This window comes from Alligator sinensis, unplaced genomic scaffold (genome assembly GCF_000455745.1).
Source record: "Alligator sinensis unplaced genomic scaffold, ASM45574v1 scaffold857_2, whole genome shotgun sequence".
Classification (NCBI taxonomy): domain Eukaryota; kingdom Metazoa; phylum Chordata; order Crocodylia; family Alligatoridae; genus Alligator; species Alligator sinensis.
The window spans coordinates 1,463,008-1,488,573 of record NW_005842261.1 but is presented as its reverse complement, the minus strand read 5'-3'; the positions used below and the strand labels follow the sequence as shown (position 1 = coordinate 1,488,573).

At 42.2% G+C, this 25,566-nt stretch overlaps 1 protein-coding gene across 1 annotated transcript in view; it reads right to left on the bottom strand.

Annotated features, from left to right (window-relative positions):
• Positions 1–2,247: 2,247 nt before the first annotated feature.
• Positions 2,248–25,566, bottom strand: part of MCTP2 (multiple C2 and transmembrane domain containing 2) — a 173,000-nt gene continuing 149,681 nt past the window's right edge. Inside the window, exons 21-24 of the mRNA XM_006027694.3 lie at positions 14,277–14,386; positions 11,844–11,953; positions 6,967–7,064; positions 2,248–4,673 (exon numbers count right to left, since the gene is read on the bottom strand). Coding sequence (XP_006027756.2) covers positions 4,605–4,673; positions 6,967–7,064; positions 11,844–11,953; positions 14,277–14,386 — 387 coding nt within the window. The 3' untranslated portion in view covers positions 2,248–4,604. The remainder of the gene's footprint in view (positions 4,674–6,966; positions 7,065–11,843; positions 11,954–14,276; positions 14,387–25,566) is intronic.

The following is a 25,566-nucleotide window of genomic DNA, read 5'->3' as shown; positions in this document are numbered from 1 at the left end:
GAATGCTGGAGTTGGACAGGGCAGCGATTGTGGGCTGGGCCCAGGTGGGGAAACGAGCAGGGGGCTGAGGGAGTGAGCGGGGTCTGGGGCTGGGTGGGGGGCATGTTGCTCCTGTTGAGGGGCTACGGGCTGCTGCTTGGGAAATTTGGACCATATTGAGGGGATCTAGCACCTGTTGGGTGAATTTGGCCTCTGTTGAAGGGCTGTGGCCCTGTGGGGGGGAACCAGTCCATGAACTGTGTCAGGGGCTGCGTCCTGCGGGGGGCAGGAGACCCCCCTCTGCTTAGCAACCCCCCCCCCCACCCAGTCCTCCAATAATCCACCCACAACCCCTACACCCCCAAGCCACCCCCACAAACCCCTCACCCACATACCTGGTCCTGTGGGTCAGGAGAGAGGGGACTGGGGTGGGGGGTAGGCTGTAGGTTGAGAGTGAGGGGCAGGAGCAGGGCACTGGCATATCAATGCTGCTAGGCATTACACATCCTGGTGAATGAAGGGGGTAGGCATGGCTCTGATTTTTTTATGACAAAAAAGCCAAAAGTCAGTGCCAAACTATAGATATTTAGAATGTATTTTATGATGATGATAGAGGCACTGGTAGACTTCTAGATTGCTTTAAAATTGTAAATATAACAATAAAATATTGCCCAACTGATTTGATCTCTCTCTCTCTCTCTCTCTATATGTATGTCTAGTGGTCTTTTATTTTACTTGTGGAAGAACATGGATTTGGGGGTATTTTAAAGAGTGACTTCGGGATTTTTTTTATCAGGGATTTTGCAGTTTTTAAATAGGCAACACCAGAATTCCTGCTAGTGAGGCAAGTGGCAGGACCCAGGCAGAGGAGCCTGCTCAGAGCTGGCACCCAGGACCCAGTTGGAATTGGCTGACTTCCTGGCCACTTGGGGCCAGGAGGACATGCTTTGATAGTTCAAAGCAGGCCACCATACTGAGAGCATTTTCTGGGTGATGGCTGCCTAGATGGCTGCCACACATGGCAGTAGTGCCACACAAAGGCCAACTGTGCTGCTACAGCCCGCTGGCAGCTGACCCAGAGGTGCAGATGCCTCTAGTGGCCATGCAGTCCCATTCTGGCAGGTGAGCAGCCTTGAGGCCATGTGCTGTTGCAGGTGGCAACAAGTCACAGCCAGGCTCCCACCCCCACTGCCAGACTGCTGCAATGGGTAGAGGGTGCAGGGAGCTCTCAGGGATGCTTCAGCAGTCTAGCTGGCACAAGGGGTAGTGTCCCCACGTACCAATTGGCTGGACCCCAGAAGCTCCTGAGAGTGAGTAGCCCTGAGCTACGTGCTGGCCCCAGCCTCTAACTCCCCCTGGCTGCAGATCCGGGTGGAGCCAGGCATTTGCCCCACAGCAAAGTGCATGTCCAGGCACATGCACCAAGGCAAAAAGCCCTGGCTCAAATTTGCACCACTTCTATTTGAGCTGCTGCAAGTGCATGTGCCTGCATGTGTGGATGTGTCCTCTGAGTTCTTTACAAGAGAAGAACTGCTCTATTATTTTTTTGGAGTCACAAAATGAGTGAAAGCTAGGAGCTGGCATTTTTCAAGGGGTATCTTGAGTCTAACAAGTTTGAGAACCACTGGCTTAAGCAATATAATGACCATATGACTATGTTTCTAAACCTATAGTGGCTTGCTTGAACGCAGCTTGAACCACATGCACTGATGTATCCTACCCCCCTTTGAACCCAGGCGTGTAACAAGCAGCAGGTGACCAGGTTATTGGCCCCAAGTGCTCACTTAAGAGGGACCCGGTCCCTGCCACACGTCCATCTCCCATTGTTTTTGACTCTGTATGAAGTGGAAATGCAATACTGGGAGAAAAAAAATGAATCATTTGAATGCAGAGCAGTCACACAGGGCCATATGGGCAGACCAAGAAAATACCCAAGCCACTAATAGCTTCTCATGGAAGTTGGGAGACTACCTGTCTTACCCCCCGAGAAGAGCACAAGCCCAGTTTCAATACATTCCCAATCCCAACCTTTTGCTTTAGCTGTTTTATTGTGTCCTTATCATGCTGTATATTTTAAGTATCATGTGCTTGCTTACAGTTTAAAATCAAAATTTTATTGCATTTCAACACATTATTTATCATAACAAATCACACATTGCAATGTGTACAGGTACTAGCCTTTCCCAAACCCTTTTGGCTGGTAGGTCTCCACCATGATGATCTAATACAATTTATTCTACATAAAAACAAACACATATCTACATTTAAAAAAATAGATATTACCCTGTCTCCTGAACAGAAATCAGTTTACACGGAAAATGATATAGGAAAAAAAAATACTATTAAAGTATTGGTCCCAATTTCTGAATAAATAAGGTATTTTTCTGGCAGTTAAATGTTTTCATTCAAATGAGTGAGCAGATCTCATACATCTCATAAAAATGTCCAACTTGGTCCTTGCAAAATGACAAGCTACAGTAGGATACACTAGATGATAGTTTAAAGCAAGACAACGAGGCATTGTTTACACACAAGATTGAGCAACTGGTTTAACAAAGGGTCCATGGACATCTATTGTACATACAAGTAGGAGATTTACTGGAGCTTTTATAATTTCTACAAGACTCTTCCAACCAGCTTCATTAACTTGAAGTAAATCAAATCATGCAAAGATCTGGCTCAGCCAAAGTGACATACCGGGAAAGATAAAAGATGAAGAAGAACAGACACAAGACGATAAGCTTTAAAATCTTTGGCATTTTTCATAAGCAATTTCTTTGAAGATTTTTCAGTGTGTACATTTTCCCACTATCCCACATGCATATATCATACAAGCACTGTACATGTATAGTTAGTTTTATATGCACACTTCCATGTATACACAGGGGTTTTTTTTCCTTTTTTAAATTAGATAATTAATTACAAATTAATTACATCTCTTTTCCATCCTCTCATATAAATCTACATAAATGCTGATAAAATACAGGTTTTTATAAAATGTATATAAAAATTGTTGCACCTTAAATTGAGGCATAAAGATGGGCTGTTAAGGGTCTTTTAAAAACTAAACTATCAGAGAATGATTGGATTGGAAGAATAATCCATTACTTGGTTAGCTTTCTTTTGCAACAGGCATGCACTTTGCTCCACGGAAAGGTGGTGGTGTTGGGCATGACTTCACTGAACAACGAAGCACTGCAATTCCTGCTCTACCTTTAGGCCAATAATCAGTCAGATTAAAATAACCAATATCCAGTGGTTCTCTCATTTTTTTTACTCTGTGAACCACTTCATGAAAACAAACAAACCTGGGGACTGGGAGACCTGATTGGTACATGTCCTAAATTTTAGTCCCATCTCTGCCACTATGGTATTGAGTTAGTGGGATTTCACACCACCTAAGAAGATATCTTGGTACAAACCCCACTGAAATGTCATGGACTCTGGCTGCCTTCATGACTCTGTGTCTTAATTTCCTCATACAGAATAGGGTTGCCCAGCTTAGTAACGCATTGTTGTTTATGGATAAAAAGTGCTGTCTATATAGGAATCACAGTATTATAAGAATGATATTTGTCTCAAGGACCCATCTCCCCTCCCAAATTACCACTCATTTTGCTCTGTGAAGCACCATGAAGAACTCCATAAGACATCAGTGGTTAGTAGCTTGAAGTCTGAGAGCTATTGCACTGAAGCGACATGTCTACAAGCACTAGGTAGGGGCCTGTGCTCTCCTGCTCAAGCACTTGTTTCTTAACGGTTTTAACTTAATTTGCTTCTAGAGCCATAGTGTTGACATCTCTGGATCTGGATAAAAGCAACCAGCATGCTGAAAAATTGGAGATGGCATTATAACCAGGCCAGACAGAAAACACAGGTCAGCGAGTTATGTTTTCTAAATTTTCTCAGGTCTTTCCCAGCAGCTGATTCCAACGTGTCCGTTGCCAGCAACGGACCTCCTGGCAGAAGAGTTGAGCATCAAAGGGTTAACCACAGTTTTTCAAACACAGACATGCTGAATGAAAACTTGAGATACCGCAGGAGCTTTCAGCTCTTTCTGCTAATTATGATTAAAAAAAACAACTTTCTAAAACATACGCTGCTTGAACAGAAGATGGGTATCAAAGACTCGTTAATTCAGTGCTCACACCCCTTCTACGCAGAGCAATTTAACTGAGAAAAGAAGAGCTTGAGTATCGTATTGTTAATCTGCTGGATATGTTAAGAACTAGTTCAGAGTCTCTCCTCGCATCGGCTTCGCTGATCTGCTACCCTAGGAGGAACGATCACTTCCTACATACAAAGAGAGTGCCGCCACATTTGAGCCTCCCTAGGTAAGCTAAGTAAAAAAAAAAAATGGACACAATCACACTTTTGTTTCCTTCCTGCATTAACCAGTCTATACAGTCTCCTCTCTTCGTGTTAAATTGGATCTTGATGCCAAAAAGCAAGGCAGGATAAGTTCATGTGAAAAAAAACAGAAATGCCCATCTCCAAACGAACTGTGGCAGGTCCGCGACGGTGGTTATAGTGTTGATTTGAACCAAAAAGGAGGAGTGGGGGAAGAAAGTGTGTGCGCGTGTGTGTACGGAGATGGATGCTGCATTCCAAAAGCTGTCCGCATCCTATGGAGAGCTCCGCTTCTTCCTAAAGGGACTGGCATTGCTATATGGTTTCAATCCAACATACTGCACCTGTAAAAACAAATAGACATGACGTCTGCAGTTAGGTAACTCTAGCTCACTACAGTGTGTGTTAATGGCTCCCCAAGGACAAACTGAGAGAAACTAAGGAAGGTTCAAAAGTAATGAATCATTTTCTAAACACAGGAACATGGGGGATTAATTGCAGGAAGGATTTGAGAAGTCATGCATCATTTCTTGAAACAAAAATATTAAAAGCAGATTGTTCTAATGAGATGCATGGGACTCTACCTGGTCTCAGTAATGCAGGGCCAACCCTTATGTTCGGTTTGTTTCTGAGTTGTGTGGGAGCATGCCTGTCTGTGCGCATGTGCGTGCATGGTGTGTGTTTTAGTCCTGGTAATTACCCATAAATTTAATAAACTCCTATTGGGATTTATAAAGTAAGTGGATCCTATACGTTGTCGTAAGCTATACTCAGATACTGGGGTCTGGACCTCTTTAATCATTTTAAAGCAGAAACTATTTTCCTGAATTGAACTTAGACAGAGATTCCCTGCCCCCTTCCACAGACATTTGGTTTGTGATATAATGGTTAAAACATCTGGGATAAACCCAAATGTGGTGTAATCCCCAATGGCCAATGTCTGCTGCATTACAGACAAGTGTCCCCCCTTTGAAACCATGGGAATCTTATGCTGAGGACACCTTCATTTTCATCCTCCTCTGTCTTTTATCCAGCATGTTTGCTAATAGCGTGTTGTTAACAGGCTATAACATAGGGCATTTTATAACTCACAGTAGTAGCACAATGAAACAAAGGTGCTTTAACAACATGTAAAGTGGAGTGGACAGAGATGGCTTTGATACTGCCCTGGAATGGCTTTAATTAGCATCTCGTGTTGGATGCCACATGTGCTATTTTTAGCATTTGTACAAAACTTCCCTAGGATGGCCTATCCCATCAGATGCTTTACCAGCACTTCCTCACAGCAAAATAGCTTCATTTTCCTTCAACAAAAAGCACCCAAATATGACAGGAAGCATTCAGGGAAACGGTAAAGTATCAATCTTAAATACAGCATAGATGGAAAAGCAGCTTATCTTTAAATGTAAACATTAAAAGGACAAGTGCAAGGCCTTGCCGCAAATCCGGTGCACTCCAGAACAACAACAACGACAAAGATGCACATACACTTAAATGCCGCATCTCAATGATTATCTTCGCCGAGCTTCCCTCCCCCTGCCCCTGCAAATCTACTGAGAGATTTCTCCCTAGCTATAAGCATCACCATCAGCCAATCTGGTGATCTCTTGAAATGAGTGCTGTTGTAAGCCTTTCCAACTCTGTTTCTACCAGATGCCTTGACACTGCATGGAGGCAATTATTTTCCAATCTCCAGCAGAGTGAAATCACAACAGGCTAGATTTCATCCCCCTTAGTCGTAGTGGGCAGCACCTTACACTGCGAATACCACTCATCAAGGAGCCAGGTCCCGTTTCGGATGGGAATTCGGAGCTGCAGAGCCATGGCCCGGTGTCACCAGAGATTCAGGCTGATGATACCAGAATAAGCAATTCTTTATGTTTTGCATGGCTCATTATCAGATCAAACTATTTCCCTTCCTCTGAGAAAATAAACAGACCTTGACACTTCAAAGGACTGGCTGTTTGAATAATTTGCAGCCATCTAGGCAAGCAAACTTTAATACAGAGCTTTAACAAAAAAAATAAAAAATAATTGAAGTTGGGGAAAGCCGGACACTGGCAAGATTAACAAATCTAAGTCCATGCTAGTGGAAGATCAGTTTTATCCAGGTTACGTCGTATGGATCTCAAATATTTCTTTAATAAAAAAAAGAGTGAAGCACTGTCCAGAGAGAGGTGTGGAGTTCAAGGTGGGAAGGGAGGAAGAGTCAGAAAGGCAGCTGCCACAAAGCATATCACAGCACATGTGAACTCATGGAAATAATCCCCCTCCCCACCAATCTCAAGAAAGGGAATTCAGCAAAAACCCTTTTGGATGGTTATCGCTATCAAAGAGACTGTGCTTTATCCGAGCAGAGGGGTGATAAATAGCACAGTTCAGGGAACCATGTTGATGATTCCAAGATTATTTTTAAGTAGCTCGTTTCAGGATAACATTTTCCACAATCATTTTATGCTTCTGACAAAGGGTTTTGGCTCCCCTCTCTTCTCACAGTTATCCCCTCCCTTTATGGATTTTCCTGATGCCTTATCTCAGTTATTCAAAGCATTTTGGCATTGTATTCGCCAAGCCTAGTGCCTGGCAGCTCTTACTGCTGCTTCATGCCCCTGTTGGTGGTGGCCATTCATTACTTACCTTTTGAACATCAGAAGGTACCCTGGAGAGGAAATCTAGTAACTCATTATTGTCGATGGCGTAGGGATTTCTAAGCTTCTTAGTAAATTTATTTATGCCTAGAAACAAAACAAAATAAAAACAATGCAGCCCCTCTGTATTTTTTCCCCTTTAAATTACACAGACAAAGGGGGGGGGGGAAGGAAAGGAGAATTCACAAGTAAAAATTAGTGTGAAAACAATGACTAGGCTTCAAGTCGTGCACATGTTGCTGTCATGTGGAATCATTCACGAATGCCTCTTCGAGGAAGAAAAGGGGATTATTATATAAAGACCCTGCTTTACTCTGGTGGTGAAAATCCCATTACCGTGCCAGCAGAGGGGCTGTGGTTGCAAAACCAGAGATTGTGGAATTCATTCACTTTTTGCAGTGGGGGGAGGCATGTATGGATTAACGACCCACGCTGCTGTCAAGTATCCCATCCCAGCTGGGCCTAGACCTGCTTCAGACCAAGTACAGCTCCCCCAGAACACATCCCCTAATGCCTGATGGGAAAATACAGGAGAGCAGGGACAGAAATTGGGCAGGGGACAGCTCCTTTCTTTCCTCCCCCCCGCTTGTGTTTCTTTTGAAAAAGAAAGCTACTGAGGAAATCTCTTCCCCACCACGTTTCACAGCTTTTTATCCTCTCACTGCAGAGCCAGATTTGACACGTCGATTGTATTCCGATGGTGTGGGAAAGTGTGAAAACTTATTATTAGGATTTTATTTTTTGATCTTGCTAAGGTTGATAACTTGATTTGAAGCGTTGCAATACCCCTCCCAGCTCCTCAGAGGAGCTGGGCCTGGTTCTGCATCAGGGGTACGTGGTGCCTGCAATGGAGACAAGGACGTAGCTTTTGTATCATGACAGAGGGGGTAAGGGCTCGTTTTCTGATTTGTGCAAGTAAAGGGGGCACTGGACACCCAGGAGCCGGCCCCATCTCTGGGGATGAGGTGCAGGACTAGAGAACCTGGATCCTCTTCCCGACTTGGACTTGTGACTTGGTTTCTCTCTACCCCAGTTTCTCTGCGTGTGCCTACACATTTGCAGGGCTCTTTGTTCTCCTCTTTAATCAAGCATTTTAGATGGATGACACGCACTTTAGATACGCAAAGATTACGAATGCTCTAAATTATACATTCTAATTAGCCGCAAAAAATTAAGATCTCGAAAGCAAAAAAAGGGGGCAAAACCACTAAAATGCAATAACATTCCAGGCCAACGTTTTCCCAGACATTTCCCTGCACGCCGTTTCAAATCCAGTAATTGCTACCTCCTCCCTCTCTCTCTGTAAAATGTACCCGTTTCGTATACGAGATTCAGCTCTTAAGCCATATTCTTGTAGCAAAATGCCAACACAGTTTTCTGTGTACCTGATTTTTAAAAAACAGGAAAATACCATAAGGTCTTTTAAGGACTTGCCACAGGGTAGTTGTTTAACATGTATCATATCTGAAGGCCCTGTCAGTCTAGATGATGTTGAAAGAATGTATAGTTTTTTTTGTGTATGCTGGATGTTCCTCGCACAGAAGCAGAAACATTTTGTTACTGAGCTTTTCATTCCCATGATTTTCCCTCTTTTCTTTTTGTTCTCTCTTTTCATTCAAACTTTTACTTCATTCTTCCTCCAGCTCCGACTTTGGATGGCATCGCCCACTCATTCTCCTCCTCCATAGCCCTTAACGTTGAGAGTGACACCAGCTCATCAAGGCTGACCATTGTGCAGAAGCTGACAGCAACGGCGTAGCTAGACCGTGCATTCAGGATTGCACAGTGAAGCTCCCCTACCCCCTTGTTTTTGATCACTGCAGTTGGATTTAAGACTGCGTGTAACTGAGGAAACTGGTGATGGGAGGCAAGAGCATGCTATGGAAGCATCCATCTTTCCCTTGCTAGAGACCCACAGAGTCTAGTTTTCAGCCCCTGGACATGAATGCAGGTATAAATCTTCATGTTAGCATTCAAGCCTTCTGTCCCCATGCTGGTGCTAGTGTTTGAGAAGCATACACAACACCCCCCCACCCCTAAAAAAAGGATGTATGCTTGGATGCTCTACCTTAAATATCAAGGCAAAGAGGCAACCTAAAATTCCTTGTATTGTTGAATTTTAGCTACTAATATCACTAAGATTATACCCCTTAATGTTAGTTCAAATGATACCATTAAAGTCAGATAATGCTTAGGCACAGTGAGTACAGCAAAACCGAACCACAGTGTAGGTAATGTATACACAGCAAAGCAAAGATGTGGTTAATCTATATAAGACACAGCAACATGACCTTCTGCCTGGGTTAGAAAACAGGGGGTGTACCCAGCAGTGTCCCCAGAAGGTTTATACGCTAGTTGCTACCCCATGCTGAAGCCAATGCCTCCGTGTTTTCACTGCTACTGTCACCCACGTTTGCTAGACTGAAGTTGGCTATAATCACATTTTCCAGGACGCTTACTCTAATTATTTTAATACTGGATCGTAACCTGCAGAAGTGCCCCTGACTTACATTTGGTCAACCCTCCTTGAAATGATACCAAGATGTGACTGGTTTGCTTTCCCCTAAATTGAGATCCTAAAAGGCTGGTTCAGACCCCTTTTTGTGCCCTAATATTTCGATAGTTTACAAAATATTTCAAATCTGTTATTCTTCCTTTTGAATCAATCACATCTTTCTCCCTTAGTACCCCAGACATCCCTTGCCCTGACATGCCAACTGAACCCTCTCTTCCCAATAATCATCCTGCTCTGCACTGTTAATGGTCCGCTGTGGAAAAGGGACAAGTAGTTGCCTACAATTTACATGAACTCCACCAGGTACTGTTTGGGGTGTTTCATCCCCCAGGCAAGAGAAAATGAATAATATATTGCCCTCTACTTCTGCCTGACCCTGGGACTCACGATTTCTAACTTCCTGAACTATAGTATGCCAAGCTGGAATACACAAAGGTAAGAAGCCTTTTGCATGGGACGAGTCCCAAATAATTTGAAATCCGGACAGATAGCTGAGCCAACCTCCATCTAGTTTACTCATTCCTATACATAAATCTACCATTGCACGTTCTCATTCTCACCTCCTACAAAGCAACCAGTTACCAAGACACCTATTCATACTGTTCCTTAGCAGGTTTTGAGAGGAAATTATCTTAAAACAAACACTTGACAGCAAAGAAAGCACTATCTATTACTTATGGAAAGTGTATTCATAGCACTGAACAACAACTCTGTTCAGAAGCACGTCAAATGTTTCTCTGTACCTTTATTCTTTCCTCCTTGTGAAATACATTTTTTCCCACCCCCTTCATCGCCCTTTGAAATGCAGGTTACAGGTGCATATTCCATTATCTTAATTAGCCGGAGACAAACAAGTTACAGAAGAAAGAGACAGTTACCCTACATTATCCTTAGAAACTAGATGAGGAAATAAAACCTATCAGGTCATTTAATCTACGCTCAACCTGTGTTCAGGCAAGCCTGTTTCTCTACAGTATATACATGGGTTAGTGCTTTGCCTGATCTACACCAAAAATATCCTCAGCAACTGGTCTATCTTCTATTTTCACAAGAGATTCTCATACCGTCAGGTATTTTTTCAGCCTAATTTTTACATTTGCTCTTTCACCTCCGGTACAGCCATGCACCTTTATTTAGCCCTGAACAATTTTTGTCATCATTCTCCATTTTGCAATCCCAAAAGGTGCTAAATAATTCAAGTGGTTTGCTGAGTACCCTGAATTCCCAATGCCCTTTTACACTGAGATCCACAAGGTACGATGCCCCTTACTCCACTGGGTACTCATTAGAGTTATGGGTGTAAAGAAGAGTTTGACACCAAGAGATTTACCTTTGTGGATCTGAGCCTTGATTTTTGAGTCCTTCACACACTTCTATTAAGTGACATGCCCTCTGCTATTCCTTCAAGTGTCTGAGCCACGCTAGCACAAACACTTGAATCATTGCCAAGTCAACAGAAGCTTCAACAACTCAATGGAGAAGATGCCGGCAGTATCTTAAATACACAAATGCTCCCATTTCTGGAACCAGTAAAAAAAAAATTCTAAGAAAAAAATCGGCATTGTCAAACTCTCAGTCCATCAATAGAAAGGATTTTTTTTCCCCAAAAAGAGTGTTTTATACAGTGTTCTTGGGGTCTTCATTGTCAAAATACTCTCCCTGAGACTACACTTGATCTGTAATGCCAACCTGACATTTATGCCAATGTATGCCATCACCAGTTTACAGTGCTCCCTCTGTGGTCTACATTGGGCAGAAAGGAATTCCCACGTGAAAGAATGAGGGGATCCCAATTTGGCATGAAGTCCAAAAGCACACAGAAACCTATGGCAGAACACGGGAACCTTCCTGGACTTTCCATTCCTGACCTGAGAGCAGCCATTCTTTTTCAGTGAAATGTTAAAAGCCAACTTGAATGTGAAATTGTGGAACAAGAAATCACCCAAAGACTGGATTGCATTAAGTCTGGTTTAAACAGGGACTGCAGATCCTTATTTCATTACCTGGATGAGCTTTTTGATTCTCTGTCCATACGGGTTTATTACTTGTTTGTCTCTTTCAGCACTGATCCCACTTTCTCCTCTCCCTCCTCCCCACATTCAAATCCCTTGCTCTATTTGATAGCCTGCTCTGTGCATGTCCTTTCATAGTGTTTGATGCACTGAGCTCATGCAAACTTATGCATCCCTGGTTCGATCAGTCTATAAGATGCATCTTCCCTCTGCTTTCTGCCTGACTCCAGACTAACGCAGCTAAGTACTCCCCTTAGCAAGTGAACAGTTTACATTATTCCCCACTACGGCTGAATACTGGGATCTCCGCATGACAGCGAGATAGTATGGACCACTTACCCCAGATTAGAACAATGTACCTCAGCGGTATGAAATACAAAATGATTGTTGCTGCTGCCAGTACTAAACAGGCCAAGACGGACAGGAAAGGCACTGACCAGTTGAATGTGCTGTAAATAAGAAGAAAAAACCTTCATCAGAGTTACCAACTGTAAATGTGGAGCCTGCTAATAACTCAATGAGCCCTTTTACAATATTCACTGAATATAAACAAACAGTAAGAAGAAGCACAAATCCATTGGAAGACAGACAGTAGTTTCTTGAATCTATGCTATTCTGTATCAAGGGTGTTTCCTCCAAGGAAGACACTCTGCAAGACTTGCTTATGTAGCAGGTTGAGCATTTTTCTTCTTCTGAAGTACCATATGTTGCATGCACAGCTTACCCGTGCTCACCAGATGTACGCAGTGAATCCTGCCTCCATCAACATTCAATGCTGAACGCTCATCAGGATTACCTACAGAACAGCATGATGGCAATGACTTGTAGGAAAAGGGGCTAGAAATGTGGCCACTGACATTTTTTAAGGAGACAGTCTCCAGGCATGCTGAGCCCTCCATCGTGGAAACATGCAATAAAGGAGTCCACCTTTCTAATTGCATGGTCTTAATTTTTACCAAGCCATTACTGCTACATGAGAGCAGCACTCCAAACTTTCCACATCAGCAATGTGCCTCAGATTTATTTTGGAGGGAGCACACACAGAGGAATAAAGGGGTATTATAAACAGTCACACACACACACACACACTTGGGTTTTCGTACCAACCAGGATCGCCAGCAGCAGCTTATCATGACCCTGTCTCTCCAGTGATGTGGACAATGATCCACTTCGAACAAGACTGGAAAGCACAATCTGTTTCACTCTGACCACCCAAAAGCCCGGTTACTAACAACACAAGTCCTTTCTGGTAGAGCTAGAGAGGGAATGATTACGTTACCTCTCCGGAGCTGTCCTGCCTTGGACCCCACCTCCCTCACCTGTACCTACCATCCTGCAATTGTAATGAAACACTGAGATAATTCAAGTCCATGACCATGACTATTCATTAACTCATAGGTAGAGCTGCAGGTCTGGACGTTGGCGAGTACTCCTGCTGACATTCACACGTCAAGATGAAGATGAACGAGAGGGATATTTTTAACGTTCATCAATAAGAGCACCGGCTATAAAATCAAACGATGCTTATTTGATAAATTATGTTAATACAAGAGGAGAAATGATTTGTAAGTTTCAATAAAGATATTAAAAATTAAGAAAAGGTTCCGAAATACAGAGCAGATTGGTAAAGTCAACACCGAACTCTGAGACACAAAATAGCTCAGTACAGTTAGGCTATTAACATCCCTTTGATTGCATAACCAGAGTGACAGACGGAAGCTCTGGCACAAATCAGTCTGTCACTTATAAAAAAAAAAAAAAAAAAAAACCCAACAAAAAACAACTTTAGTGGCAATTTTTTTAATGATACATTACTGCTGAATTACAATGGAATTCCTATGAAATTACATAGGGCATCCAACATTAATACCCAAAGGGTTCTTTAACATCATTGTTACCAAAATGAATACCAGAATTAATAGTGCTAAGGCACTGAGAGTCTTCCTGCTATGCAGCTGGACAGAACAGTACCCTGTTTATGGACGGGAATACATCTCTTGGCCATTTCCACTCCAGCTGCGATGGTCGGAGTAGAACCACAACACATGGATTTGCAGTATTTTTAGCTCTAACCCAGCTCCTCATTCAAGTGTGGCTCTGTCACACACTGTCACTTTGTGTTATAAAGGCTAAAAGTGATGGTCAATGACACTTCCAATATGAGCATAATTATAAAAGAAGAGAGTGTATGTGTGCACATAGAGAAGCTATTTAGGGATCTTCACCTTCTTCCTTGTGTGAGAAGGAAGCCTTCTGCCTTATGCTATGACAAATGAGTGAACCTCAAGGGAGGAAGTAGGCAACTTCAGTCAATGAAAAGAGAGGCCCATAAAGACTCAGGGGACAGAGGAGGCAAGCGACCCTTACACGCAGGCTAGGGAGGACGGTGGGGAGGCAGCACCAAGCACCACTCCACAGCTGATTCAGACAGCAGCTAAGCAGCACAAATACCCTCCAAGGCATCCCTGTATCCTCCCTCTTCTATCAGCACTATTTCTTGCATTCACAGCCTAGGGCTTGCACTTAGCCAGAGTGGTAGACCAGCAAAGGGGACAGGGTCAGCATGCCTGGGCAAGCATGTCAGCAAGAGAACTGGGAACAGGCAACATTACTGACTTCTCTCTCTGTTTTGAGCAATATTTTATATACCACCACTTGGAAAGAAGAAACAGGTGCAGTGTTGGACAATCTCCTCCCTCAAAACTCAGAGCCATCATTTGAGGAAGGCACCCATCCCTTTACACTTTCCTGAGATTAGTGCCTTTTACTTACTTTTTAATTCTCTCCCCAAACGATGCTATTTCTTCTAAGACGTTTTGAACTGCTATTATAATATCTTGAACCCTGTAGATTCTTTCAATTAGCCCCTTTTTCTCCGATTCCTGAAAAACAAACCAAATATTTTAATTCATTTAACATGTCATCATGTTTACATAGATAATACCGGTATGTAAAAAGTTCCCATTGCCACTGGTGTGATGTGCATGTGTGTATAAAGTAGGAGGGAGGAGAGAAAACACGGTAGCTTACTGTTCAGATATAAACTGCTGCCTGCCATCTTTTCCCAACGTGAGCAAAGCAAACCTACTTTTCCCCGCAGGTCCAGTTTTCAACCTTGATCATCCAACCCTGCAAAGGCCTGGTCGCTAGCTGCATCTCAACCCTGATCTCCGATTCTGGCTTCAACCCTGATTTCCAATTCTGACTTAATCTTGAGTTGTAACTATATGTTTCATTGAGAACGCAAGCTAAGACAGGAATACCTGCAAGTCTACTGGAGCATTACAAGTGTTCAGCATCCCTCAGGATCAAGCCCACTGAGAAGCAATTATATATGTTTTTTTTTTTCAGAATGGGCTTTCTACTTTCCTGTTCATGACTAGATCCATTATGTTTGCAGCATGATTGACAACCAGGACATTATTATTTAGATAAATTAGTGATGTGTGCACAAATGCAAAGTTAAATGTCTTCCAATCTTTTGTGCTGGCTTCTTCTAGCTAGCCAACATGTTTCCATCACACCTCCTTGTTACAGAACAATATCAGACTTACGGAGCCTATTTGGAGACCGGCAAATCTTTTCAGCACTCTTTATCATGAGACCAAGGTCAGAGGTCTTCTATAAGGCTAGGGATCTTGAGATCTTGTCTGAATTTTCTCTGAGGTCATTTCTACTATCAAATTCAAACTTTTTTGATATGGGAGTATTTTTGCTTTAGCCAATATACGTTTGTCTGACCCACTTTTCACACTAATTACAACATTTGTGTAGACCAGTTGTTCAGGACATAGTTAAGCATCTTCTCTCCTGACTTCTTTCAGGAACCCTAAATTATTTGTATGCTGTAAGAATCACCTAGAGCCACTAACTTTTACTGCACAAATATGTCCATGTCAAATTGACAATTGGAAAGTACCCAGCAATTTGAATCAGAGAAACATTGCAGTGCTACCATAAAACAGCATAATTGTGAAGAATTTCAACTCTTGGCAAACCCGGTGTCTGTAACTAGCTTGGGATTTCTCAGTTATGGTGAGAAGTCTTAGGCTTTGGATTTTTGTCTTTTAGGTTAATGCATGTTCTGCCCACAGGAACTTTTCCTTTGGTGAAAAATTTAGAGGAAAATTGGCAAGTGTCTTTTCAGAAGTCATTTTGCAAACTCATTTCTTTCTGCTTATTTTAGGCAAGAGCATTCCAGGAAAGAAACACACAGAAAAAGAAAGCAAAGAATGCATTAATATTAAAATGATTTATATGAGATGTAGAAATCAGGATGCAATTATTATTGTTCATATATCTTTACGTGCAACCTAACATATGCACGCATGCTAATCGAGGTGACTGCACATATTCAAAAAAGAAATGCATACAATGTATTTCTACAAAACTGGAAGCCCCGATACTTGAGATTGGTACAATGCATTTTGATTGTCTAAGAACTGCCTGGTTTAGGGGGTAAAATAAGAATTAAAACATTGTATTTTAACCAGTCAAAGGCCAGGCTTTGAATTGTACTGGCCCCTTTTGTGCTTATCGGTTCATTCCCCTGGCACCAGGTCCAAATGAAAAGGTACCCAAAGGCCCCGCGCCTTCTCACATATACGACTAGCGTGAGCTTCATCACACAAGCCTGCTTAGGGAGGGGTTGAGAGCATGTGAGACGGACGCTGTCCTTCGGCTTCCCCTGGAGTGGTATGAAGACACTCAAACTGCTTCTCAAGAGTCACTACATGTATTGTATTTATTTCTATTTAGATATAACAATGTGTTTGTATCTTCTCCAAAGCATGATGATTTGTGGATTAAGTTGATCCCATTTCTCTTCACAGTAATTTTTGTGTTAATATAAAGCCCCCCAGAGTTATCAACATGTAAATATTTGCACACCCAAATATGTATTTCAGCTATGTTAGTGCAAAATTAAGAGAGACAGCATTTTAAATATATGGTTTTCGGTTGTCAAAATAGACCTTTATAGATTTAAAAAAAAATCTCTGGTATTTCAAATGAACATAAACAAAAGGATTGCTTTAAATGACAACGGCACATAAAAAGTAGGTTTTCAGCAGCTTGTGTTATAACTTGGTTAGGGTCAACATTAAATGACAAGTCATGATTGTATGTAGCAATCTGAACACCACAAATGCTTAAGTTTCCTTTCAGAGGCAAAGCTCTGCTGTTTCATATATTACTTACCTGTGGGACACTGGTCAACAGTTCTTGGACAGCCATTCAGTAATTACCTAGTTTTGTCCAGCTTCAGGCTAACTGAGAGTGAAAGCAAGAGCATTTCAAAAAAGTGATCTTCCCGGGGCAAGCCTACTCTTGCTATCCAGAGCTGGAAGGAAGATCATCTGGCAGCTCTCGCAGCATCCTGCTGGCTTCATTTACACATCTCAGATTGAGTTTAGAAATGCGGTGCTAGCACAGTTTAACACACATGCAAAGATACTTCTGATGCGGCTACCAAGTTGCTTAAGAAAAAAACAAACCGCCACAACAAAAAATACTGATTCATACTGAAGGAAGCGATAGCAATCAAATGTGTTTTCTTACCCAGCCTGTAACATAAAAACCACTCTATATAGTGGCATTTTCATGTTTCAATACAAAACATGTCCAGGAAAGAAAGGAGAGAGAAAGAGAAAGAGAAGTCTACAGAAATGATTTAAAAAGTGTTGCTCCTGAAATCAGAGTCTGATTACTGAGTAATCGGTGTTAGCTTCTGTTCTTATGAAGCATTCACACAATACAATGATTTTGCAGAATCATTTGAAAATCCTAGGATTTCCTATACTTTGCTTCACTTAAATTTGGTTTACTTTATATTTTGTGACACTTTACACAGGTTATCTATACTAGTATCCTGACATCCAGACATGCATACAATATGACTAGGGCAGACAAGGTTCTTTGGGTAAATCTGATATCTTTTATTGGACCAACTCAAATAGCTGGAAGAAATTCTTCTTTGCAAGCTTTTGGGCACAATATTTTTTACAGTACATACGACTAAGGCACTCATTAAGCAACATAAGGAGAGTAAAGACCCACTCCTTCAAAACATTTATGATCTCTTATGAGATGTTGAGCACCATGTATTCCTACTAAAGTCAGCATCTCACAGCATCCTGGGCTGCAGAAGAGATGCAAGACAGAAAATGTTAATGGCAGGGAGACAGTGTCATTGCTCCTCACTGATCATAAAGATATAAAACCAGAAAGTAAAAAGCTTTATTGGAGCATCGTTGTATATTGCAACACTTGAATCTAATGTAAAATTAATTCTACAAATTATTTTACTTCCCCATGCTTTCCCACGCACACAAAGCCAAAGAGTCCACATAATTACTAGTACTTGCTGGGGGGTGGGGGGTGTTTATACCTTTTTATCAGGACTGTCTATGGCCTGGTTTGTCTCAAGTCAATATGGAATAGGTCCACTAAAAAGTAAAATGTCTGGACACCCATGGTTTAAAATCTCAGCTCATATGGCCTTGGTTTAAATTACAAAAATAAAATATCCTGCCTGCTTCCAGAAAATCATTAATTCAAAAAAGAAAAAAAAAAAAAAGAGCAGTGAAATCTTCATTTCTTCAAGGCCTTTTTTCCCCGCTCCTCTAACTATTTCTTGGCTGATTACAACACTGTGGGTGGACTAAAACTAGCCCTTAGCCTCTGGGAAAGCATTAAAACCATCAAAATGAATTTACAACTGAGAATTAATTATATAATCAGTATGTTACTTTAAATCTTCTCCATGTATCCTGATTTAAGAAAATCGTCATTTCTGTATTAATTGCCTGAACTAAAACACAAAGAGGCCTTACAAAAAATTAACCATGCCAAGAAAAAAAGTTCAGTAAATTCAGAAATTAAATCTTGTGTGTCCAATGAATGCACATCAGCTTGAACTTGGAAAGTGGGATGCGAAATCTATGCCCATGTAAGGAAAGGTACTTTTAGGTTTTACTCTTCATTAACTAGATAGCAATTAACAATTGACCCAGACAGATTTGCTTCTAGAGTTACTGCATGTCTTTCAGATTCCCCTCACTAAAATTTGGCGTTGTGGTCAGGAAGGTAGGGATAGTAACAAAAGTAACTTGGATGCAAATGCAAAACTGACACCCATCAAATAGTTCTGAAGCTGACGTATGAAGGGATAAAAACATCTCTCCCCCAATAAACAGAAATCCAGGACTGGCCAGCCAGATATGACTATTAGAGCTGGACTTCCCACCTGATATCTTAGGAATTAGAGAAGTCTCGATTCTGTGGCCAGAATGGATTGTCTGGTTTGACCTTCTTTATAAAACAGGCCACAGAATTTCATCCAGTTACTCATATATTGAGTCCAATCAATTGTATGACTAAAAGCACACGTGGCAAAAAACATCTAGTCTTGGCTGGAAGGCATCAAGAAATGGAGGATCTACTCCTCTTGATAACTCATGTTTAACCAACCTTATTGTTTAAAAAGAAAACATTTTTATCCATTAGCTTCTTCCTATGAAAATGTCCAAAACAATGTGTATGTGTGTCAATACATTCCACTGAAAGTCCAAGGACAATTTCTAATGCTGTCTTCTAAGCGCACTTCTGATTTGAATGGTAATGCTTGTATTCGCTGCACACAAATAAAAAAATTAATCTTGCAATCACTATCAATTTCTAAATGGCTTTATACTGCTTGTATTTCATATTAGTTATATAAAGAGTTATATAAAACACTTGCACAAAAAAGAAATCTGCCTGGAACTTTCATACAGCTTTATTAGTCAACAGATTTCAGCCATGCCTGGGGAAACTCAACATATGTTAACCTAAGAGACAATGGGGGATAGGTAAGGAAGCCAATGTGGAGAAAAATATATGGGGACTAGGCAGAAAAGGAAAATATTGTGTGTTTTGGGGCAGGATGAGGAAGGGAGAGGGGCAGTGCAGAGGGAGACGAGCAAACAATTGTGAACAAAAAAAAGGGGAAATATTCAGAAAAAAGCTGCTGTCCCTGGGTCAACCAGACTTGCATGCAGCAGATAACCCATTATGACTTTGTCCTAAAAAGTACACCAGGGGTAATATTTTGTTGGGATTTGTCCAGTTTACCAGGTACAATTTCTCCAGTGTATTTTGCATAAGGAGGATTGACTTAAACACATCCACACTCAAGCATGCATGGCATCTTGCTCCATTATTCTTTGGGGTTTTAAAGCATGCTGTGGACACTGAAAAGAAATGCAGACTTTACTGAGGTCTGATTTTCCTTGTTAACTTGCACACTGCTGTAAGCAGGGTAGTCCCGTCCCATCTTGCTCTGGTGGATCCTCTGCCAAAGAAAGGCTTCCAAAGGCCAACATATTCACAGATGTGTATCTTTGAAATCAAGAGGATTTTATCAGGTGTAAACAGAAGAGAACTGCCCTGTATTGATGCTGACTTTGGATGGGGCAGTTGGCCAAGAGTTACATTATTAAAAATAGAAGGAAGATATTGTGGGAGGGAGAGGTGGTCCCAGAGAGAGACAGGCAGTCTCTGGCTAAAAGGGATGAATTGCCTCGGATAAATTCCTGGCAGGGCTTTGAAAAAAAAAAAAAACTCAGCACAGCAAGCTTGAGCTGGACTTTATATACAATGGGAACGCATCAGAGAGGGGCAAAAAAATCAGACCAAAATAATCCCTGTGCTGCTAAGCCATTCTGCTGCCCTATTCTGTGCTGATGGGGAAGGAATAAAGGTACACAATTCATACACGCCAGAATTTGGCCCCCAAATGATAGGTACCTGCTTGCTATAGGATTTCTGTTTGGTATGTTTCTGCTTAATAACATAATGTTGTCAGTGTGCTTGTCTGCTTGATTAGCCAGTATATCTGAATAGATTTGAAACAATGGCTGTAGAGGAAAGCATTGCTACTAATGGTCAAGTTCTCTTCTCAGTGGGTGTATCTACATGTGCACATTTACTGAGCAGTAACTGAAATTATGGCACAGTATGGATGCTCATCTACACACGCATGCCCGTACTGTGCAGTTAATGTGGCGATTTACGCCAACTTGAGCATAAATTTGATACCTGCATTATGCAGCTATCAAATGTATGCCTAATTAGATACTGCACAATAATGCATGTGTAGACATGCTACTGCACAGTAACACGGGGGCCTCCCTGATGGGTCTGCCTGACACTAGGAGGCTGGTCCAAGCTCAGGCCCAGGTCTCCTGGCTTCAACTTGGGACTGAGGTTGCCACGCGGGTATTCGGTGCACTGGAATAGGTATACCGCATTCTGGTATTGTGGTCCAATAAAAGATATCATCCATTGCAAAAGATACCACAACATCACTTCCAGACTTTAAACTGACATAAACAGGTGCACTCCTGGGCTTAAAAGGACAGGATTTCAATCCCATGCAAGTAATTTTCACAATATCATTCATACAGGCTATACCATGTGGCTCACTGTGAAGAATGTAAAACAAGCCACTTTCATACCATTTTAAAATGCAAGCTCACAAAGGAATAAGTACATGAAATATAAGACTTTTATCTTCTTGCTCACAATGGATGCCTTTCCTCTCTGTAGAAGACAAGCACAAGGGCCATGGACTTCTTATGCCTACCATAAGCGTAAGCATAAGCTTTATTTACACGGACTCAAGGTTTCATAGCTTTTGTGCTGGCCTTCTTAAAAATCAATGTATGACAGAAGTGTCTTCAATTGCTTTATTAATGCAGTTTGATAGAAAACTGGTTAGACCTTTGCCATAACAACAGCAAAAAGATATCCTTGCAGTCCCGGTCAATCTGAAATCAGATGACGAAGGAATTAAATCAAACCACCAGTTAGCATTTGAAAGGTTCCGTTTTACCACGAGCCAAATGCATAACTACAGGCATTCATGCACCTGGATAGCTGTGCTTTCCATATACCTGGCAATAAATGTACTTATTTATTTGGGCCTCATTCTCTAGATTTGTGAAGAGAGATATTCTGCAGTTTTTCATGTTTGCTTAGACAAGAAAAAAGCAACTCCTGTTATATCAGTAACAATCTTAAAGAAATACATCTCCAGGTGAAGAGTGCATGTACACAGCAAATGCTGAAGAAAGAATATTTGAATGGGGATAAAAAGCTCTCTTTAGTCTTTGATATAAAAAAAAAAAGAAAAAAAAGGAGGTGGGTTGGGGGGTGGACTTCCTTTAAGTAAAACACGTGCTTTCGCTAGGTGATACCCACCAGCTAAATCATTGTGCCAGAGGTGCCGATTTCTCCTAAGAACAAGCACATGGTGATTAGACAAACTACCAGATCATCAACTATAATCTATGTAATGGTTTTTAGTGGGTCTGGAAGGGGGTAAAAGGTAGGTCTATTAATTCAACTGCCCAATTTAGAAGGAATGCGTAAAGTTTGAAGAACATTTTGAATTCCTATGAAGCAATAGTTCTCAGTGCCTGATTAGGTTATGGGCAGGTGATTTATTCACCCTGAAATAGAAAAGGGCAGGACTTCACTGTAGACCAGCTGTTCCACAGTAGCTGCTTGTGTGCATGCTCTTAGAGCAATGGTTAAACTATACAGGCTTAAGCCTTATTCATCGAGGGGTAAACCACCACCCATTACCACCAGGTTAGAACAAGGTGATTTGCTGTACATCATCTGCTTACATAGCAGCTGCCGATCTGCTTCCTTCTTGTACTTCAGATGCTGCTCCAAAGATGTAATCCTGATTTAGCCTAGCAATTCACCTTCGGTACAGAGAAACTCATGGTGACACAGACCTCCTTTAGCGTGACCGAAATGGAAGGCGATCCCTGTACAAGTCCCTAAGAGCACTTCATTGACTTCCTTCAACTCCTTCCTTAAACATTTGCCCCTGCTGCAAATCTCACAGATATTTTTCCAAAGGCTAGACCGGGGGTGCTCAACCCCTAGTTTGTGGAGTTTCCCATGGGTCTAAAAATTTGGCGGCAAGGGAGTGGTGGCAGTATTAACTGCCTCTCCTCTGTTGCCAAATTTCTGAACCCATGGGGGAGCCTGGTAGGCTGGACTGAATAGTGTGGCCCTGTGTGCTAGATTGGGTGTGCAAGGCTGGGGTGGTGCAAGCCCTGGCTGAGATGGTGCGGGACCCAATCCTGTGTACCAACCCTGGATGGATCCAGTCCATGAACCAGCCCCACGCCACCCATCTGGTCCACAATTTGAGCACCATTGGGTTAGATAGCTGGCTATGACTTCCTAAACAATATTATCTTCTTTTCAGCTGTATACACATCTTGAATTGCACCTTGTACTTAAGCAGCAACTCTTTAGGGCAAGGACTGTGTGTACAGGCTACGTGTATATACAGTTGTTAACTGAATGAAGCTAAAGAGGAATAAAGGCAAAGTACCATCTCTCTCTGAAATGCTGGTATGAAGAAGGTTCTCAGGAGGAAATGGGTGAAAGCAGAACAACCTTTGCAGTTACAGTTTGTCAAAATGGTTGCTTGGGTCCTAGGAAACTATGGGCTTGGAGCAGCAGGTAAGGGTGCCTCAAGGAAAATCTGGAACTGGGTGAGTTCTACATCCTGGCAAAACTGGGGCAAAACCTTTGCTTAAACCCAGCTGTGCCCCTCTCCAGCACTATGCATAGCTCAGCCTCAGAGGTTTCTATGTTGTTTATGGCAGGGCTGGTCAATTGGCAGTCTGCGGGCTGCATGCAAGAAATGAAATTGGGGCCTCTGGTCTCCTACCCAGCTGCTGCTCCTCCCAACACTCCTGGTGCAACAGCTGGAGGAGGCTCCCACTCCCTCCTCTGCAACATAGCATGGCATAGCTGGGGGAGTGGAGGGCAAATCTGGGGCCATGCATGTGTGGTGCAATGGTGGGGGGTAGAGCGGGACATTGGTACATGATGCAGCTGTGAGATTAAGGTGCTGGTGCAGCAGGGGTGGGGGTTGTGCGCGTGGCGTGTGGCAAAGGAGGCCCATGGTTTGCCTTGGTGCGGCCAAAAGGCAGGCAGGCAGTCCCTGCTGATGCAGCCTGCGGGACATTTGGCCCTCACCCGGTTAGAAGTTGGAAAGGCCTGGTTTGCGGCAAAAATTACTTCAATTAAAATCCTGTAATCAAGCATTTCTGTAAACAGCTTCACTGAGAAAGAATTGCAGATGAGTCTCAAAGCCTATGCTCCAGAAGGGAGAATTCAAGAGACCGCAATGCTATTTCAAGACATGTTCTTATGACCCACTCTGCCTATCAACCAGCCATGAGATGGTGCTACTTGTTAGCAATAGAGCACTCTTTGTAGCTTATTGTATTTCTCTTCAGTGATATTAATGGGAGATGCTGAAAAATTATATTGTGATTGTTGCACTGAAGGGAAAAGAAGCCCTAATGCAATTATTTATACCTTCAGGAATGAAAACAATGAGATGATATTGTCTTGAATGACCTTTCCTAAGTATGGGGATATAGCAACATGCACAATAGACTCTTGGTTCATGTTTCAATTACTGACCTTTACTGTGGAGAAAATTAATGCAATTTTCATCGTAATCCACCCGTACAAATAAGATCCATACGGAAGGTTTCCACATGCTAAATCTAACACAAATGGAAAATGTCAGCTGTTTGCTACTGGAGGAATTTGACTTTTATTTGTTCAGCTACAGCCTTTTTGAACTGTGCTCATAAAACTTGGTATATTTTTGGTACCAACTAGTGCAACAGAAAATTTCTTATATCAGGAAAAAATGACTTTCCCCAGCCTTTGGGGATTTCTTTTTTCCCAAGCACCAGCTACTTGATATTTCTTGGAACCTGAGAAATAACTTGGCTTGCAGTCATAACTTCATTTGATCTGAACCTATTATTGTAGATCTCACTAGCTAAGCGGGGCTGGACTGGCTCACAATTTGGATAGGAGACCTCCAAGGCAACAGGAGGTGGTGCTGATTCGGGGAAAGGGCACTTTTCCCTCCAACTCCCTCTTGAATCGATTTCCAGGCCTGGCAACAGCAACGAATTTGCTTTGTCTCTTTTGGAGGAAAAGCAAAACTGTGATCTGGGCAAGCTGAAGTCATGAAAGATTCCACGTCTCTTTTTAAAGAGAGTATGCTATTGCATTTATCCACAAGGGATCTGCCTACCCGTCCAGTGCTACAGCAATTATCTACACGGGGGGAGAGAAACAGAGATGGGGGTGGATAAGACAATGACCAGACAAGTTGCATACATTTCAACTTGCATGTAGCTCGTCTATACCTTTGTACTGGGGAGTGAAAGATGCCTCGGTGAGGTCATTTTAAAACAATCCCTACCCCAGACAGCCTGACAGACCCCAGAGCTGACATGATGCAGTCCGAGCTCCCCATCCCAAATGGCAAGGATCCGAAAAGGCATTCATCCACGGAGCAGATTGTGCCAAAGGGACGCAATGCTCTTATCTTGCGCAGTACTCTATGCTGGTATTTGTGGGGGAAAGGGCGAGCTGGCAATTAAGCCCTGTCATTTTCAAGACAGATAGTTTAGGTGGAGGGGAGTTAATCTGCTCTTCTGTTTTTGAACTCTGCGTCTGTGCGTTTCTAATTTGTAAACAGTTCATCTCTCCGAGGGCGTGTTACAATTCCCAGAAGCATGGTCTGTTATGTCTAACATGCAACAGAATCCAGAAAAGCTCTGTGTGCGAGTATTTTGATACAACACGATGATAGGAAACAGAAACATTGACCTTGTGTTCCCAGTCCCAGCTAGCAGATTTCAATGTTAGGAGTTCCTGTACTAGGGGAAAAAAAAGTCCATCCAACTTTTTTTTAAGTGCATTTTTTCTGTTGAAATGTAGACATCACATTGAGATAATGGCATCAGACTATAATTAATTTGCAAAAGTGCTCTCATCCCCATCCCTTCCCACCACTGCCACACTTGTACTTAAAAAATGAACCTCTCCTCCACTCACACATGTGGCTCCCATATAATATAATGGGGAGCTTACACTATTATAAGGGGGCATAATGGGGAGATTATACTATTATAAGGGCACATATACCCCACAAACTGAGAAGTGAATACCCGCA